The sequence below is a fragment of the Mustela putorius genome, unplaced genomic scaffold (assembly GCF_011764305.1).
Source record: "Mustela putorius furo isolate JIRA1106 unplaced genomic scaffold, ASM1176430v1.1 tig00000592_pilon_pilon_pilon, whole genome shotgun sequence".
Lineage (NCBI taxonomy): Eukaryota > Metazoa > Chordata > Mammalia > Carnivora > Mustelidae > Mustela > Mustela putorius.
This window is the reverse complement of record NW_025421426.1, coordinates 5,560,581-5,578,847: the sequence shown is the minus strand read 5'-3', so window position 1 is coordinate 5,578,847 and position 18,267 is coordinate 5,560,581. Positions and strand designations below refer to the sequence as shown.

The window sequence follows — 18,267 nt, the reverse complement described above, 5'->3', positions numbered from 1 at the left end:
TCATGGGGACCGTCTAAAGATGGCGGCCACGGCTCCTGCCCCGTGAAGCCAAATGGGAACAAGGACCCAGGATGGCCAGAGCAGATTGTCCAAGAGAAGCTGGGCGGCTGGCGCACTCACCGGGGCTCTGGGTGCAGAACTTGTAGGCCATGTTCAGCAGGGGCAGCAGGGTCACCAGGCAGTTGTCGCCGTTGGTCTCGATGAAGTCGTGTCGGGTGATGGCTGTGGGGTCGATGTGATGCTCTCGGAAGGGTCGAATGAAAGCCTGGGGTGGGGGTGGGGGTGGGGGCCAGAGAAGGGACAGATGGGACCAGTTGGCCTGTGGCGGCCAGCGCCTCTCCACTACCTCCTGGGCACACCAGACTCAGGCTCACCTCCTGGCCTTTGGGATGCCAGAACATTCCACCATGCTGCCGACGTGGAGCCCACCCGGCCTTCAGGGTCCAGGCCTAAACAGCTTTGGCAGAAGACAGTCCTAATGACTTGGCCGGGACCCCAGGATGGTGCTCAGTCCCCCCCTCAGAGGTGGGAGGGGAGATGCAGACGATCTCCACCTTTCTGCCCCACTCTGATACAGCTGAGGACGGCTCTCACAGTGGCAGGAAGGCCTCCCTTCTTTTTCTCCCCCACGGCCACGCCCCTCCTGGTAACTGTCTCCTCATCTTCCTCTTGTATTGGTACATGCTGTTCCGATGGGGCTGACTAACCAACCAACCAACTAACTAACTAATTAACCCCCTAGTTCAAAGTGAGCACGCGATCCTGGCCCGGCCAATCTGAGCATTTCTCTGCCACGGTGCAGGACAGGGATGGGCATGTGACCTCCGCTGGGCCAGTGGGAGGGAGCCATGGGACTTTGGCTCTAACTGTGGGAAAGGAGAGTTCTTCCGCCTACAGGGCCACACTGGTAGGATGAAGGAAAAGCCTAGGTGACAATGAAGCCAACAGAGAGTAAAGCGGAGGGAGACGTGGAGAGAGAATCATGAGAACATGGTATGACTGGACTGCTGGGTTTGTCCTACTGGACCCGGCAACGCTTTCCCTGGGTTCTACTCTACTGTTCAGTTACATGAATGACGACCTTTGGTTAAGCCAGCTTGTACTGGACTTTGTCACAACCAAAGGAACCTGACAGAAGGTTAAGTTCAATTAAAGAAACAGGGACACCAGGGCTGGCAAAGGAGAACAAGATGTGGCCCCCAAATTCAGGGGGCTCAAAGCTTTCTGACTATCCCAGGCTTCATGCTTTTGCTTCCAGAAAATCCCAGAGGGTTCTCTAGTCTGTTCTCGTCCCAGAAGAGGGACATGGGGTCAGACTGGAACGATGGTTTCTGTCTTTCAAACAGGGAAATGGGAGGCTCTGAGAGGGAGGGGGCTCACCCACGGTCAGACAGCCCAACCCCTTGCTAGGTGGCAGGGCTGGGGCAACGGTACGTACCTTCCCCACGATGGGCAGCTCCACAGAGCCCCAAGTGTCAGCTCCCCAGTGCACCAGGCCAGACAAGAAGTCAGCAATGAGAGCTCCTGCAACTGTGGACAAGAGGAGGGTGAGGTAGGGGTGGGGGACCCCAAGGGACAGTCCTGCCCTCCACCCCACAGTAGGGAGCCCCTGTTCACTCGCCTGCTTGCTCACTCACTCATTTGTTATAGGGGATGATGTCCCTTCTCTACCTGGGTTGCCTTTTTCCCTCTGAATGGAGCCTTAGGTGTAACACTCTTGTCCCTTTACTTGCTCTGCCCGGGGATATGTGGGGACTCATTTGCTCGGTGAGTCTGGAGGACATAAACTGGGCATGAGCAGATCAACTCAACTTTTCCCTGTTAGGAGCTGACTGTGCGCTTCTCTCTGGCTCCAGGCACTACAGACGGAAGCCTGCTCTGTTCCAGCGCTGCCAGTGACTAGACGGAAGTATCCTTCTGGGGTCTGCTGTTGGGAAACACCTCAGGTGTAGACGGGAGCCACGCCTTCCTCTCCAATCTGGCTTTTCTGGCAGCCTTTTCCTTGACTTTGTTCTCAATGTGTTTGGAACTGGACTGGGGTTCCCTCAAAGACCCCAACACCGTTCACTCACTTGAGGGCTCAGTATAATACAGAGGTTAAGGGCTGTCAGATCTGGACTTAAATCCTAGCTGTCTCTCACTAGCTGTGTGATGTTGAGCATGATGCTGAACCTCTCTGTGTCCTAGTTTCCTCTAGGTGGATGGGAATGGTCATCACCAAAAAAAAAAAAAAAAAAAAAAAAAAAAAAAAAAAAAAAAAATGCAGCTGTCATTTATTGAGCACTTTCGGTACTAGGCACAAGCTCTTTGCATGTTGATCTCAGTGGGGTCCCACAGTCTGTTCCAAGTTGGTACCATCCTCACGCTCTCCTTACAGAGGCGGAAATGGGAGGCCTGCAGAACAGAAGGGACTAGGCAGAGGCCACAAAGATGGCAAGTGGCACAGAGGGGCTCTTAACTTGTCTTGAGGTCCAAATCTACTTCCCCTGCACACGGGGGGAAACCGAGGCAGGTTGGCCCACTGCCTGTACAAGGGAGCACCCCAGTGCCGTCCCCCATTACTCCCCCTGCTCACTGCCATCTCAGCCCTCCTGGCTTATTCCCTCTCCCCCTGCATCTCTCACACGCCTCTGCATCTCTCTCTCTCTTTGCATTTGCTGTTCCCTCTGCCTGGAATGTTCCTTCCCCAGGTGTGGTGCAGCACACTCCTTCACTTCCTCCAGGGCTTTGTCAAACATCTGCTGGAGACATCTGATCTAAAATTATCACCACCCCCAGCTTCCAGCATCTCCTGTCTCCTTTCTTTCTTTCCAAGCACTTATCCTCTGTTTGCTCATGGTCTCCCTCGCTCAAGAATGTCAACTCCACAAAGGCAAGGGTTTTAGACTTTAATTGTTTATGGCTTCGTCCCAGTTCCTGGCCCTTAGTAGGGGGTTCAGTAAACATTCCGGGAATGAATCAGTGCAAACCCACTAACTACAGTGGTTGGCACACAGCAAGCAGATCAATCATTCTTCAATCATTTTGTCTATCAAGCACCATTTGGGGAGGACCTACTGTGTGCTAAGCTCTAGAGCCAGGGACGCAGCAGACACTGAGCTCACTGTCCCCTGGAGCAGGGCGATAGGAGGGGGTGGGGGCAAGCTGTGAACCATGCAGGCCACAAATGCAGTTTCGAGTACAAACCCTTCCCCTCCTCCTCCCCAGGCCGGTTCTTCCTGTGAAATCTGAGACACACCAGGAACCTTTTAGGGATTCTCTGAGTTCTGCTGGGGTCCCTACCTCCTTGGTGACAGGGGACCAGGGCCTTGGGACACTGTGGAGGCTGCAGAAAAACCCCTAGGTGCCGTCCAGGCTGGGCAGTCCTGCTCCTCGAGGACACCTGGGCTAGGGGAGTGGGCTTTTTTTTTTTTTTTCTTCCCCTTTAAAATTTTATTTAGGGCTAGGGGCACCTGGGTGGCTCAATTGTTAAGTGTCTGCCTTTGGCTCAGGTCATGATCCCAGAATCCTAGGATCGAGCCCAGCATCAGGCTCCCTGCTCAGCAGGAAGCCTGCTTCTCCCTCTCGCACTCCCCATGCTTGTGTTCCCTCTCTTGCTGTCTGTCAAATAAATAAATAAAATCTTAAAAAAAAAAAAAAAGACTTTATTTAGGGCCGCCTGGGTAGCTCAGGCAGTTGGGTGACTGCCTTCAGCTCAGGTCATGGCCCGAGGGTCTTGCTCCCTGCTCGGTGGGGAGTCTGCCTCCCCCTCTTCCTCTTTCTCCCACCCCCCCACCTTGAGCTCTCTCTCTCTCTCTCAAATAAATAAAATCTTTATTTATTTTTTAATTTCATTCATTTATTTGCGAGTGAGCGAGAGAGAGCACCAGTGGTGGCGGGGGGAGGAGCAGGCAGAAGGAGAAGGAGAAGCAGACTCCCTGCTGAGCACAGAGCAGGACTCGGGAGGCTTGATTCCAGCACTCCGGGATCATGGCCTGAGCTAAAGGCAGTCGCTTCACCGACTGAGCCACCCAGGTGGCCCCAAGCCAAGGGCTTCTGCCCTTGCTGCTCCCCTATGTCATACTCCATCTCTCCCTGAAGATCCCCAGCAAGGGGGGGGGGGCTAGTCCTCCTGGGCTCGGGGCAAACATCACCCCAGACTCCTGGCTAAAGCCACCCTCCCAGGCAGGTGCTGGGTCACACCGCCCCGCTTTATCTGCCACAGCACATCCTTTTTCCTGCTGAGCCATATTCCATAGTTGGGATGCGCCATGGGGCATTTTTAGCTGCTGGACATCTGGGTGGTTTCCAGGTGCAGCTGCTAGGAGTCGAGGCTGTGAACATTCACACGCAAGCCTGTGGGCAGACACATGCCTGCACTGCCTCGGGGGCTGAGACGCCAGCTACGTATTTGTTCTCACTCACAACATTTATGGAGCACTTACAGGTGCCAGGCCTTGTGCCAGCACCTTAAATGTTTTATCTCTCTTAATCCCTAAACTGGACCAAGGCTAGTCCTAAGCCGGTTACACATCTTATCTCCTTAATCGTTGTAAGCATTTAATCCTTACAGATGACAAGAATGATAATAATGAAAATAAGAGAAAAACAATATTTATGATAGTGGCTACCACTTACAGAGCTCTCCCTGTGTGCCAGGCCCTGTATCAAAGATGTTAAAAATGGGGGTGCCTGGGTGGCTCAGTGGGTTAATAAGCGTCTGCCTTCAGCTCAGGTCATGATCTCAGGGTCCTGGGATCGAGCCCCGCATCGGGCTCTCTGCTTCTCCCTCTCCCTCTGCTCCTCCCCACTGCGTGTATGTGGGCTCTCTCATTCCCATTGAGGGACATCCTATGAGATACCAGGGCTCCTCAATACTGTCAAGGTCACCAAAAACAAGGAAAGCCTGAGAAACTGTTACAACCAAGAGGACCCTAAAGGAACATGATACATAAATGTGAGTGGGATCCTAGATGGGATCCTGGAACAGAAAAAGGCCACATTGGGTCGAAACTAAGGAAATTGGAATAAGCAATGGACTTTAATTCATAATAAATGTATCCGTATTGGTATCTTGACTGTAACAAATGTACAGACACTAATGTAAAATAGAAGATGTTAACAGTAAGGGCAACTGGGGCCAGGGGCTGTGTGGGAACTCTACGTACTCCCTGCTCATTTTCTGTAAATCTAAAACTATTAGTAAATAAGCTCTGTTTTTGAAAAACTGCATCATCTTAGTTTACGTCCACAGCGATAGGGCCCAACCCATCCTGACTTTTCCAGACTCGGAAGGAAAGGGCGGTTGGGGCTGCAGGTGAGTAGCCAGGGACGATCGTGAGGGCAGCTCCCAGTGATGCTGAGCCTTCAGATCCCGGTCTGCGGAATGGGGACGTTCATAGCACTTACTTTCCTTAAGCACAATCAGTTGATGAACTGGGCTGATGCTCGTAAAGTCAGTCGCTGGGACATGGTTAACGCTCCCAGGAGTGGCCCTAGTTAGTAGCTTAGGTGTTACCCCCCTCCCCAGGCCTCAGTCTTGTCATCTGTCAAATGACCAGCACCTGGCCTTGGCAGGCTCCCAGGCAGGGAGGGATGTGTGCTTTGGATAGATGTCAGGAATTGCTTTTGGAGAGGAACACACCCCATCCTTAGGCTCTGTGAGCTCCGGGTCTGTGCAAGAGGCTGTTTCAAGAGCAGTGACTCCAGGACTCCTGGCCTGCTGCCTGAAGAGGCTGTGATGGGGGCAGGGGTGGTGAGGCAAACACACAGGGCATCTTTGTCCCAGTGTAGGAGGCAGTAGCTGGAGCTGGCTCCTTCTGGGGGCAGCTTGGGGCTGGTCAGCATCCCATGTGCAGGACACTGGAATAGGGTACAGGACTCATTCTGGGCTACCCTGACCCACCGGGTGGGGACTGCATGTGGCCACAGGTCAGCCAGCTGTGCCTGGTTAGTCCCCTCCAATTTCAAGGCCTGGCATGGAGACAGGGAGAGCAGCTAAGACAGATGTGGTCACACCTGGGTGGCTCAATTGCTTAAGTGTCTGCTTTTGGCTCAGGTCATGATTCCCGCATCCTGGGATCCAGCCTGCACCAGCCTCCTTGCTCAGCAGGAAGCCTGCTTCTCCCTCTGCCTGCCACTCCCCTGCCCGCTCTCTCTCCTGCTGACAAATAAATAAAATCTTTTTTTTTTTTTTAAAGATTTTATTTATTTATTTGACAGAGAGATCACAAGTAGGCAGAGAGGCAGGCAGAGAGAGAGGAGGAAGCAGGCTCCCCGCTGAGCAGAGAGTCCGATGTGGGGGCTCGATCCCAGGACCCTGGGATCATGACCTGAGCTGAAGGCAGAGGCTTTAACCCATTGAGCCACCAGGTGCCCCCAAATAAATAAAATCTTAAAAAAAAAAAAAAAAAGAAAAAGAAAAAAGAAAAACACCATCAGCTGAAGGCAGGCTGCTCCACAGGGGCCTGGGCCAAATCCTGGCCTCACAAATCCCGGCTTCATCACCTTTTCCCAGGTTTCAGCTTGACTCCTCACCTGACCTGAGGCTGGGTAACCTCTGACTTCAACATCAGTCCTTGCATTCACTGTGCTCCCTTGCCTAGAACGCCCTCCCCTCTACTAGTCCGCCAGAAACTCCTACTCAGTCCTCAAGGGCCAGCTCTCTAGCGCCCACGCTCAGCAAACAGCTCAAGGCTCCCAGGGACGATCATTTGTTCACGCTTCTGCTGAGAATAATACTGTCCTTGTCAAGGTCCCTGATGGCCTCCATGTGGCCAAATCCGGTGGTCCCCTTGCTGCCCCATCCTGCTGGTTCGCTCCGCAGCCGCTCCTAGTGGACCCCCAAATCTTCTGGAGACACATTCTCCTCCTGCCTTCTGTAATCCCGCCCACCCCTTGGCTGGCTCTTCTTCCTCCCCCGCCAGCCTGGAGGCACCAGGGCCTTGGGCCTCTTCTCGGCCTGTACCAGCCCCTGGGGGCACTCCGCCAGCATCTGAGCTTCAGACACCTCTTCTACTGCGAGGACCCCCCAGATTTCTATCCCTGGCCCCCTTCCTGGACTCCAGACGCCGATTTCCAACTTTGTGCTTGGCACCTCGCCCGGGGCTCTCAGGCAGGCAGCTCAAGCATCTCCCCCCAAGCTGCCTCTTCCCACCTCTGTTAATGGCCCTTCCATCCAAGCCTGAGAATTACCACCGACAGGCCCTCCTCACCTCTACCACCGAGCTGACGGGGCCCTCTGGCTGCTCGCCTCACACAGCTTGCTGGAAATCTGATGGTTTTTTACCACCTCCACTGCCCTACCTGGTCTGGGCCACCACGCTCGCCTCTCTCCAGCCCTCCCGCCCCCATCCGTCCTCCCTGTAGCTCATCAGTGGCCCCTCATGGCCCACCGAACAAAACTCCAAGTCTAGACCACAGTCCTGCTGTCTACACCCCCCTCCTCCACCTCTCTGAGCTGCCACCAACTACTTTTCCTCAGATCAGCCTTCTCCAGCCACATTGGCTTCCTGTCGGTTCCCTGGACACACACCAGCCTCTGGGCCTTTGCACCTGCTGTTCCCTGCGACCCCTCCCCCAGATATTTATCTAATCTCCTCCCTCACCTCCTTCAGGTCTCCCAGCAAATGCCACTTTTCCAGAAAGGCCTTCACTGCCTGTTTTCTTATCTTCGTTTTGCTTCCCAGCATTGCATCATCGGCCCGTGTTTATTAACTGGGCACCTTTTCATGCTTCCGCCTCTCCTGGTTTCCAGGGCCTGCCAGAGGCACTGGAGCCTCTGGGGAGATAGCGCTGGGCCAGAGGTAGGCTCTGCAGACTGGCATGGTGCCTAGCCTCCTGCGTGTTAACACACAAATCAGGGTGGCTACTTAAATCGATTAGGGACTGTGCAAACATCACTATCAGGAGATTGTCTACTCTTATCGCCCAGAGGCAAAGGTGTGGGATGGGGGAACTGGTGTCACCTGTGGTGACTGGACAGCCAGAGAGCTCCTGAGCCAGGGACTGGAAGCTCTGATCCCAACCAGGGAAAGGAGGTGGTGACCTGCCTGGGACACACACCAGGGCTCCAACATGTTCTCTTCCAGGTACTAACTGCAGGCTGGATGGCCCCGCTGGGAGAGGCTGTGGCTTGAGTACAGGGCATGTCTGGGCAAATGACCCCAGACTCGGTGGCGGCCCAGGGGAGGGCCAACTGGCAAGCAAAGAATTGAGTTAAAAGCGCCCAGTGTGCGGCTCGGTGCACAGTAGGCCCTTGGGAAATATCCACTGCCGAGCACAGTGGTACGTCGGGGGCTGCCTCTCCACCTCTGCTCTGTCACTGGTCCCTTGGCAGCTACATGCAGCTGCACTTTGGCCTCGGGACAGCCCGAGTTGGCAGGTACCCCGAGCAGCCCCAGCATAGAAATGTTGAAAACAAGGCTCAGAGATGCAAGCACAAGCACACCCGCCCAAAGCCCCACAGCCACAGGGCAGGAGAGCTGGGACTGGAACCCAGGGCCTGCTCCTAACCACCCCCAGATGGGGCAACAGGGCTCACGCCGGCCACATTCCTGCCCCTGAAGGCAGTGCTTGGAGGCAGAGAGGCTGCAGGGGAGATCCCTCTCACCCCGGGGCAAAGGGGACATGTGTGGCTCCCAAGGGGGACCCAGGCTCCCCGGCACCGGATGGGTTAACTCCCTCTCCCCCAGCTGGCCCAGCCCCCCTGCCCCCCTGCACAGGCCCACCCTACGGCACACCCAGATGGCTCCGTTAGCCAGCCTGAGCACTATTGGCTTAGGCGGCCAGAGTGTTTTTAATGAGATTGCAGGAGCTGAACACTTGGGGAGGGCCAGGAGGACGGACCGAGGGCACAGCTGCCGCCTCTGCCTGGGCACCCGGGGCAGGGAGGGGAGGAGAGCCTGAGTTCGAGGGCAGAGGGGAGGCCAGAGTGCAGACAGGAAGGAAAGGAGTCCCCCCGGGACTTGGGAGTGGAGACGGCGAGTGGAGAACTAGGTTATGCTTCTGGCTTGAGGTGTGACACCGGCTGGCCCTTCTTTGGGCCTCAGTTTGTTCGTCTGGAAAGTGAGGACAAGTGTGGCATCTGACTCCCCAGCTGTGGACAGGGGAGGCCTGACCAGTGGGAAGCATGGGCAGGTTCTGTAAGTTGCGGCTGCTCATTCCTTTGTTCCCTGATTCAGTAAGTATTTATCGAGTACCTACTGTGTGCCAGGCCTCCTGCTTGGGGCTGAGCCTGCAGCAGGGAACACACAAGAATGTCCGCTCTCGGGGATCTGAGATTTGAGTGGAGGGAGACAGGTACTGAGCAAATAAGTACACTGTATAATGGATTATGTCGAGGGGATGGTGTATGGTAGGGCTTCTATTTTTGAAGGGTATCAGGGAGAGCTTCCCTGAGGAGGTGATCTCTGAGTAGAGACCTGGATGAGGAAGTGAACCAGGTAGGTGTCTATGGGAAGAGAGTTCCAGGCACAGGAACAGCATGTGCAAAGGCCCTGAGATATGAGTATGTCCAAAAGTGCATAGGGGAGACACAATGAGGCGGTCTGTGTAGAGGGAGCAGGATACCCCAGAGAAGAGCAGAGGGAGATGGTGTCTGAGGAGGAACTGGGACCAGGCGGTACTGAGGAGTCGGTATTTTATTCTGTGTATACAGAGAACCGGGGGTGTAGCGTGACTTTACTGATGATCTAATGGGATCCTTCCGGCTACCAGTGAGTATGGACAGTGCGGGCAAAGGGGAAGGCTGGGGACCAGGGAAGAGGCTCCCACAAAAGTCCGGGCAGGAGAGGCCAGTGGCTGGACCAGAGCAAGGAGAGTGGAGATGGAAGGTAATGTTTGGATTCTGGGTACATTTTGAAAATAGAGCCAAGGGGCGCCTGGGTGGCTCAGTCAGTGAAGCGTCTTCCTTCAGCTTAGGTTGTGATCTCGGGGTCCTGGAATCAAGCCCCACATTGCTTTGATTGCTCAGTGGGGAGCCTGCTTCCTCCCTCCTGCTTCCCACTTGTGCTCTCTTTTACTCTCTCACTCTCAAATAAATAAAATCATTAAAAGGAAGGAAGGAAGGAGAGCCGAGGGCATTTGCTGAGGGTCTCGATGTGGAACGGAAGACAAAGAGAGGAACTGAGGCCGATGCCCAGGGTTTTGGCCCAAGTAAGAGGAGGAACGGAGGTGTCACCGAGACAGAGGTGGGGTTCCCATGGCATGTCCTTGGTTCACATGTGCACATGGGCATGTGCACAGCAGGTGGGTCCCTGACCCCTGGGGACCCCAGGCACTCACCAACACCCAGCATGACGAGGGGCGTGTGCTCCCAGCGGGCCAGCAGCAGCAGGTGGACCAAGTTGTGGGCGATGAGGCTGAAGCACAGGACCACGCAGCACCACTCCTGGAAGCGCTTGCCTGCGGGGACAGGAGGCCGGGGGTGAGCGCAGCCTGGGTGGCAAAGGCCACGGGGCTGTGGACTGAAGCCAGACAGAGCCGGACCTGTATGAGCTCTCCTGCCACAGTCACAGAGCCTGACGCACCAAGCACAGGCTGAACGTAGGCGCTGCTGGGAATAAAAGATTTCACAGATGAGGTCACTGTGGCCCAGAGAAGGGGAAGAGTCTGCCCAAGGCACCGGCCCACAAAGCTGGCCTTGCACAGGCCAATTCTTTGGTGGAGGGGACCAGAACTTGTCTCCTGGGCCCTTGTGGGCTCTGTGTGGACACGCTCCAGGGAAATTTAATGAGCTTTTTCTGACACCATGGCATCACTTCTCCCCTTTTGTACGTAATTACTTGGAGATGGAGGCCACGAACACCTTTTAACCCCAGAGGATCAGATCCTGCCCAACGTCCACCAAGCAAGGGGTCCAACGAGTCACAGGGTTTAGGAGAAATGGGCCTGGTTATCACTTCTAGGGCTCCTGCTGGGAGCAGGGGGGGTCTGGGGGCATGACACAGGAGAGGAGGGGCCAGGCACGTGACATGGGGTAAGGTGCGCTGCGCGGGGGCCGTGGAGTGCGGCCCCCATGCCCTGCGTGAAGGAGGGTCACTAATGGGCAGCCCCCCGCCAGGTGGGAGTATGGGCCCAGAGTGCCCGAGCTCCTAATTCCCAAGAGAAGCCAGAAATGAGGACATGGGTGTGAAATCTTTTTAAATTTCCTGCCACATATTTTTAAAAGGCATGTGAGCTCAGACAAGCAATTCACTCACTGCAGCCCCGTCTGTGGGGTCTTTTGGGGGGTCTCAACACTGCAAGTGGCCAAAGCCCGGGGGATCAGCCAAATTAATTTGGTCTGCCGCATCCTTGCAGCCAGCAAAAAATGCCCAGGCGGCTGTCTATATGTGGACATGGAGGATGTCAGGACATACTGTTGAATGCAAGACAGCCAAGGGCTAACCGGCAGCCATTTATGCAAGAAAAGAAAAAGCTACCTCATCAAGACTGGCTTTCACTTACTCCCCTTGGGATTTTGTGTTTGTGAATGCACTCCCCGATCAAAAATCTTTTGTAATTGTAAATTAAAATTAAAAAAAAAAAAAAAAAAGGAAGGAAAACATTGTGTGGGCGGTACAGACTGTGCTCTAGGACCCCTGGGGATATTGTTTTCCCAGGCGGCTGGTCCCAAGGGCATGGAAGACCCTTAATGATAATAATTTTCTTATCATCAGTGTTTAACATCTACTAAGCAGTGGCTCTGTGCCAGGTACCTGCTGAGGTGATGCCATTTTGCAGGTGAGAGATCAGAGGGTCAGAGTGGTCCCGAGGAAGGAACGTAAGGCTGTCCGGCTAGTCAGCTATCGACTAGGACCCTATGGCCGGGCAGGTCCTTGTGAGTGATTAACAACTGAAGGGGACACGGCAGAGAGAGAGGGTTCTTCCTGTGTCTTTCCTTTCTTAATGCTTGCTATTCCCTTCACTCCCTTCTGACCCGGAGAGACTCTGGCAATGGCCTTGCAGACCTTGGCCTGGAGCCTCCACCTCCAGGAGGCTATCCATGATGCTTCCTCGGACTCTTGGACTCTCCCGGCATAGGGCTGCCCCTATGACATCCACCCTCCCCGACCCGAATGTGAACTCAGAAGGCCCAGGACCATGTCTGGCTTGCTCACCAAGGCCCTGGCACAGAGCTGATACTCACTAAATGCCTGTGGAATGAACGAATATCTAACAGAATCTTAGAGGACAACTGCCAGGCTTTGTCTCTGGGTGCCCTTCACCGAAGCACCTTAGAAGAGACTATCAGGCATTCCACTGCTCCTGAGAGGGAAAAAGGCTCAGAGAGAGAGAAGGGCCTTGGCCAGGCCATACAAAAGCAGGCTGAGCCTGGGGCCAGAATCAGAACAGCGGCCCTCCCCTCACCCTGTGCAAAGACCGAGGGTCAGAGAGGAGAAGGAACATGCCCAGGGTGGCACCCCCTTGGCCCCCTTCTCGTACAGATGAGGACACTGAGGCACAGCGAGGGCGAGGACCTGACAGCAGTCCCACAGCAGCAGAAGTAGCCTGGAACCTCTCGCATCCCAATTCTTAGTGGCCACTTCCCTTGGGCCACGTGACCCTGTTGCTCCAGCGGCCCCTACCTGGGGTCACTGTAATCTGGCCCAGCGCAGCCTTCCCCTTTCTGGTTCCTGTTTGTGGCCCGGGCCCGAGACTCGGAAGCAGAAGCCCGCAGGGGGCAGGTGGAAGGGGTGAGGAGAAGGGGATTCGTCCACACCAGCCTGCCCGCCCCCGCCCCGGACTGCAGGGGCAGCAACACAATGGAGTACCAGTAACAATGGCCGACACGCGCCCCGGCTAGGCCGGGGTGCCGGGGCAGCCTACGTTAGAGATGCTGCAGACCAGTGCCCTCCAGCTCTCGGCTTAAAAGAAAGAAAGAAAGAAAAGCTACATTAAGAAAAAAAAATCACCTACAATTTCTGATTTCCTGCTTCCCTTGTGAACACAAGGCTCTGGGCAGCCCAGGCCTGAGTAGCAGGGGCTGCCCACCCCCATCGGAAGGGGGCAAGAGCTCCTGGTTTGGCTCAGTCTCTTCTCTTTTCCTGGGGCCTCCTATTGGGTGGCTTCCTTTGGGGGCCTTTTTGACCCGGAGACCAGGTCACTCCCTCAAGTCTCAGTGCTTCCAGGGATGAGCTATATAATCTCACTTCCCAGGTGAGGATACTGAGGGTAAAAATTTTCAGTGGGTAAAACTTTTCGGAGGGTAAAAAAAATCTTCATTTTCAGCGGGTGAAAAAACTAGTCCAAAGTCACAGCACGGACAGCCAGCCTGGCAGGGCCTGCACGGCGAGGGGGCGTAAGCAGCATCGCTATTCAGATGGGTAGACTGAGGTCCAGGGGGAGAGAAGGGCTTTGGTTAGGACACAAGTGCTCGGGCCACCTCTGGCAGAGTGCTGGGCCCTGTTTTCCTGAGCCAGCCCCTGGCCTGGCCAGGGTCCATGATCTGGGCTCCGGGTTATGGCAGTGAATGCCCGTTGGCCTGTTGCGTGTGGTGGCTGTGGACAGCTGGGAGGAGCAGGGGAGGCCAGGCGCCAGGCCTCGGCCATCTTTGCTTTCCTGGGAGCAGGCCTCGGCGGCCAAGGGCTTGGCATCAGGCCCGACTCTCCTCGCTTCAGTCAGACAAGCCCTGAATAACCTGCGCTTTGGATGGCCCTTAGCGTCGGGTTGGTGCGGGGACAGAAGGTAGAGAAAAGGCAGGAACCGGAGAGAGACAAGAGGAAGAGACAGAGGCCAAGAGATGCGAGAGAACAGGAATCAGAGACACAGAGAGACAGGAAGAGAGGAAAAACAGAGACGTGGAGAGATGATAGGGAGACAAAGAGAAAAAAGACAAAAGAGTGTAGCCAGAGAGGAGAGACAAAGTGGAAAAAGAACGAGACTGAGGGAGAGAGAGAGAAAACTCAGCCCAGAGTGGCAGGGACCAGGCCCGGCTTGGGAAGGGGCCCCGGGTCTCTGGCTTCCGTCAGGCCCATTTGGGGGGACTGAATCTCTGCTCTGGCCCCAGGCTAAGAGATCCTGTATCCCCCAGGGCCAGAAGTACGTGTAGTGAGCCAGGGTGGTGTGACCCCTGAGGGCCCACCCCTGGAGCCCGGAGCCCCTGAGATGTAGCACACCCACAACCAGGTTTCCGTGGGTACCTGCTGGGAAGCTGTGCGAAGCCTTACCCCCAGGCTTGCCCACGAGGCCTGCCAAGCCTGCCAGGTCCTTCACAAATCCTGGCACAGGGCAGGCTGCTGCGTGAACCCCGAGCCCGGAGTGCAGTGGGCTAGGGGACCCTCCATGACTCCCAGGACTCGCAGGACCAGGCCCCCGCTTCTTGGCCAGACACTCGGGGCCCACAGGATAGGGCCGTCCCACCACCCAGTGCCGCCCCAATCAGACTACTCACAGTTCCCCGCAGACACCAGGCCCACTCGCTCTGCCGCCGGCCCTGCACACATGCTGCTCCACTGACCTGGAACACCAGGCCCCTCCTGCACACCCACCCTGGGCTGGCTCCCTTCCACAGTGAAGACTAAGAACATGGAACTTAGAACATCCCCCCTCCTTCCATCAGTGTTCTGGTTCTAGCCCCGCCGCTGAATGGCTGTGTGACTGTGGCCAAGGCTCTCCTCTTTGCTAAGCCTCAGGAAACGTCTTCGGGATGGACAGGGGGCCCATGAAGTGCCAGGCAAATCAAACACAAGCAGTCCTGGCCTTGCGGACCCTGCCCTCTGGGAGGGGCAGAGGCAGGCTTGATCCTACACGGGACAAGCATTACGAAGAACACATGTAGGGGCTGGGCCATGAGGAGGCTACAGGAGGTGGTGGTGGGGGGGAAGCCTCGGTTTCCTCCCCTAAAAAATGCAGTTAGCACTGAGGGCACACCTGAGACAGTTGTAGTGAGGACGAAACGAGATCCCATGAAGGAAACGTCCAGCACGAGCAGTGCTAAAGAAATCTCAATTATGGGCACCTGGGTGGCTCAGTGGGTTAAGCCACTGCCTTTGGCTCAGGTCATGATCTCAGGGTCCTGGGATCGAGTCCTGCATCGGGCTCTCTGCTCGGCAGGGAGCCTGCTTCCCTCTCTCTCTCTCTCTCTGCCTGCCTCTCCGTCTACTTGTGATCTCTCTCTATCAAATAAAGAAATAAAATCTTTAAAAAAAAAAAAAAGAAAAGAAATCTCAATTATGTCAACTGCCTTATTATTGCTGCCAACTGTCACATTGCCAGTCCATCTCTGGCCCCAAGAATATCAAGAATTCAGTCCTGGAACCCAGAAGCTTCTCCTACTCTCTCCTTGCTCATTTTTCCCCAGCCCATGGGACTCTTTGGTGTTCTACAACAACTCTGGGCATGCTCCCACCTCAGGGCCTTTGCACTTGCTGGGTCCTTGGTCTGGACCAATCCCTCCTCAAGTATCTTCAGGCCTCCCTCTCTTCACGTCTGTGTTCAAATATGACTGATTCAGTGAAGCCTTAACTGGCCCCTCTAAAATGTTACTGCCCCCAACAACATTTCACTTCCCCCTTTCCTGCTATATAATTTCTCCATAATGCTTGCCACCACAGGGCAAGGGATCTCTTCTCCTTATTTACTGGGCTTAGTAAAATGCCAGTTCTATTTTTTCTGTCTTATTCACTGCTTTGCCCTCAGGGCCTAGAATGGAGACCGGGACAAAGATGCTCCAGACGAGACGTAATGAGCCTGGTCCCTCTTTTTTTTTTTTTTTTTTTTTTTTAAAGATTTTATTTATTCATTTGACAGAGAGAGAAAGAGAGAGAACAAGTGGGCAGAGAGGCAGGCAGAGAGAGAGGGGGAAGCAGGTTCCTGGCTGAGCAGAGAGTCTGATGCCGGGCTCAATCCCAGGACCCTGAGATCATGACCTGAGCTGAAGGCAGAGGCTTAACCCACTGAGCCACCCAGGTGCCCCAAGCCTGGTTCCTCATTTCGTAAGTCAGGTCCAGAGAAGGTCAAGGTACTTCTGCAAGGCCACACAGGAAAGGAAGAGAGACAGAGGGAGGGAGATCTAGGACATTTGGAGAAACCAGTCTGACCAGTCTCCTGCTTCTCCACTCCTCACTCTTCACCACCTGGCCTCCTTCCAGCTCTGAGTCAAGAGGAGAAAAGGCCTTTACTGAAGATTTGGGGGCATCTGGAGGCTTGTCTGTACTCTCAGAGCCCTGCATGGCTGTTCTTCAGAGGGTGAAGGGCATTTGGGGGAAATCAGAACCAGACAAAAATGCAATCATCAGCGGAATGGAGAAAGGGTCAGTCTCTTGGGGGAGCTCAGAATCCCTGAGTATGATCTGGCTGAAAGTGGGTAGGGTTTACTCAGGTGGGCAGAGCGGGACACCAAAGGAATCCTTACCCTGAGTCTCAGATGGTGAGTCTGGACAAGAGAGTGCAACCCCTTACTTCAAGACTCACAGGAAACACCAGCCTATTGGGGGAGCATCAAAGTGGACGACCTCATTTCCTCTTCCCCAAACACTACCTGAGGAACAGGTAAACTTTACTTAATGTCCATTTTGGAGATGAGAAAACTGAGGCTCAGAGAGGGAAAGTGGTTTGGCCAGGGTCACACAGTAAGCAGCAGTCAGGATGCCAAGCCCAGACTGTCCCAGGGAGTGCAGGAGGTTTTAGGTCCATAGGCTAGGTGCTTTGGGAACAAGCTAAAGAAACTACCGTATCATGTGCCCCGTACCCAAGTCACTAAAACAAACAAACAAACAAACAAACAAACAAAAACACAACCACACCCAGAGCATGGAATTGCAAGTCCAGAAAGGGCCTCTGGTGATCTAGGTCTCAACAAGAAAGCAAATGCCCCAAGGTCACACAGCCAGCAATGGCAGAGATGGTATGCAAACCCAGGCCAGTCACGGTAGAAAGCCAAAGGTGGTAGTGGAACCATGCCCACCCCAGGCAAGGGCTGTGCATGGTGGCTGTCCCCTGGCAAAAGATGTCAGAATGTTTGACAAACAAAGCTTGGTGTGATGGCGACATTGGGGTGGAGAGGCCTCCTGCGGCTCCCAGTCACCTGACTCTGGAGTTCTCCAAGGCACTTCCTTAACCCCTGGGGGCAGCACACACCCCCCCTTCCCGGCCCCGCAGTGAGATTCCCTGGGCTCTACTGGAAGTCAGAGAAGAGTGGTGGAGCCGGTGCTTGCTGGAGCATAAATGGTAGGCACAGCGGGAAGGAGCCAGGGCAGAACAGGCGGCAAAGGTCTCTAAACTGCTGTGGGTTTTAGAGAATGGAGGGGGCTGATGCCTGCAATGGGAAAGGGGCAAGGGCTGGACTTGGGGCTTGCAGATGGGAGGAGCTTAAGCTGGAAGACTTACAGTGCCCTCACCACTCGGGATACCGGGATACCGGAATAGAGAGCGGAGGCTCCGCTCTGCTGGGGGAGGGGATGGTCTGTGGCCACTGAAGCTCAGAATAGGGCTTGGGGGAAGGGCGGCGTCTGGGGCGCTAGGTAGCCGGGAGTCCCTAAGTTGCGGTTCCTAGAGCAGAGAGGCTGACGTGCCCAGATTTGGTGGGTGAGGTCACTGTTTGCTGCCCAGGCCCTGGCTGGGGCACAGATGGGGCCCTAGGGTGTGAATTCCGGATCTGAGGAATCTGGGATGGGATGTGACTTATAAGAGGCCGGGGTGGGGGGGGGGGGGGGCGGTTAGAGGGAGTGGCAGTGCAGGCAGCTGACCGGCTGCCTAGGATGGGGGTCCCCAAGTCTAGGGGCGCTCTTTGCAGCCGCGGATGCTTTGAGGCTAGGATCCGGATCTGGGGGTCCGATGGGAGCTCTGTATGTGGCCCGGGGAGCTGATACGGCAGTTCCTTGATACAGGGATTGTCTGTGCATCTAGAAAGCCCCGTGCCCGGAGCTGTGCCTGGAGCTTGGAAGGGGCCCTGGGGTGGGGTCCCGGACTTGGGAACACTATGTGCAAGTTTAGGAGCCAAGGCTGGAGTTCTACATCAGGGCCCGAGGCTGGGATTCCGATCTGGGGAGCCCGGGGTCGCTGTCCGAAGCCCGGGCTGGTGACTGCAGGCCCGGAGTGGGGGGGGAGGCGGAGGTCTTACCTGGAGAATAGAGCGCGGCCAGTTCGCGGGCCCCGGCGTGCTGCGCGCCCCAGCGCCGGCAATACGCCGCCTCATCCTCGTCGAGCTCCGGCTGCTGACCCGGCCCGTCCTCGGCGCCCGCCATGGCCACTCGCCCGGCCCGCCCGGTGCGCTCTGCTAGCAGCGGCGGCGGCGGCGGCGGCAGGGCCGCGGAACCGCGGCGAGATCACGCCGCCCAATGACCGCTCAGCGCCGGGCGCGGCGGA

The 18,267-nt window shown here is 55.5% G+C and overlaps 1 protein-coding gene and 1 long non-coding RNA gene across 2 annotated transcripts in view; one reads left to right on the top strand and one right to left on the bottom strand.

The window, feature by feature from the left end:
- LOC106005261 overlaps positions 1–2,213 on the top strand; it is a 15,489-nt gene extending 13,276 nt beyond the window's left edge. Inside the window, exon 3 of the long non-coding RNA XR_006607350.1 lies at positions 1,857–2,213. This is a non-coding gene — a long non-coding RNA (uncharacterized LOC106005261). The remainder of the gene's footprint in view (positions 1–1,856) is intronic.
- LOC101670792 (plasmanylethanolamine desaturase) overlaps positions 1–18,267 on the bottom strand; it is a 22,796-nt gene extending 4,529 nt beyond the window's left edge. The window contains exons 1-4 of the mRNA XM_045082097.1: positions 18,023–18,267; positions 10,264–10,383; positions 1,439–1,530; positions 121–265 (exon numbers count right to left, since the gene is read on the bottom strand). Of these exons, the coding sequence (XP_044938032.1) occupies positions 121–265; positions 1,439–1,530; positions 10,264–10,383; positions 18,023–18,146 (481 nt within the window). The 5' untranslated portion in view covers positions 18,147–18,267. The remainder of the gene's footprint in view (positions 1–120; positions 266–1,438; positions 1,531–10,263; positions 10,384–18,022) is intronic.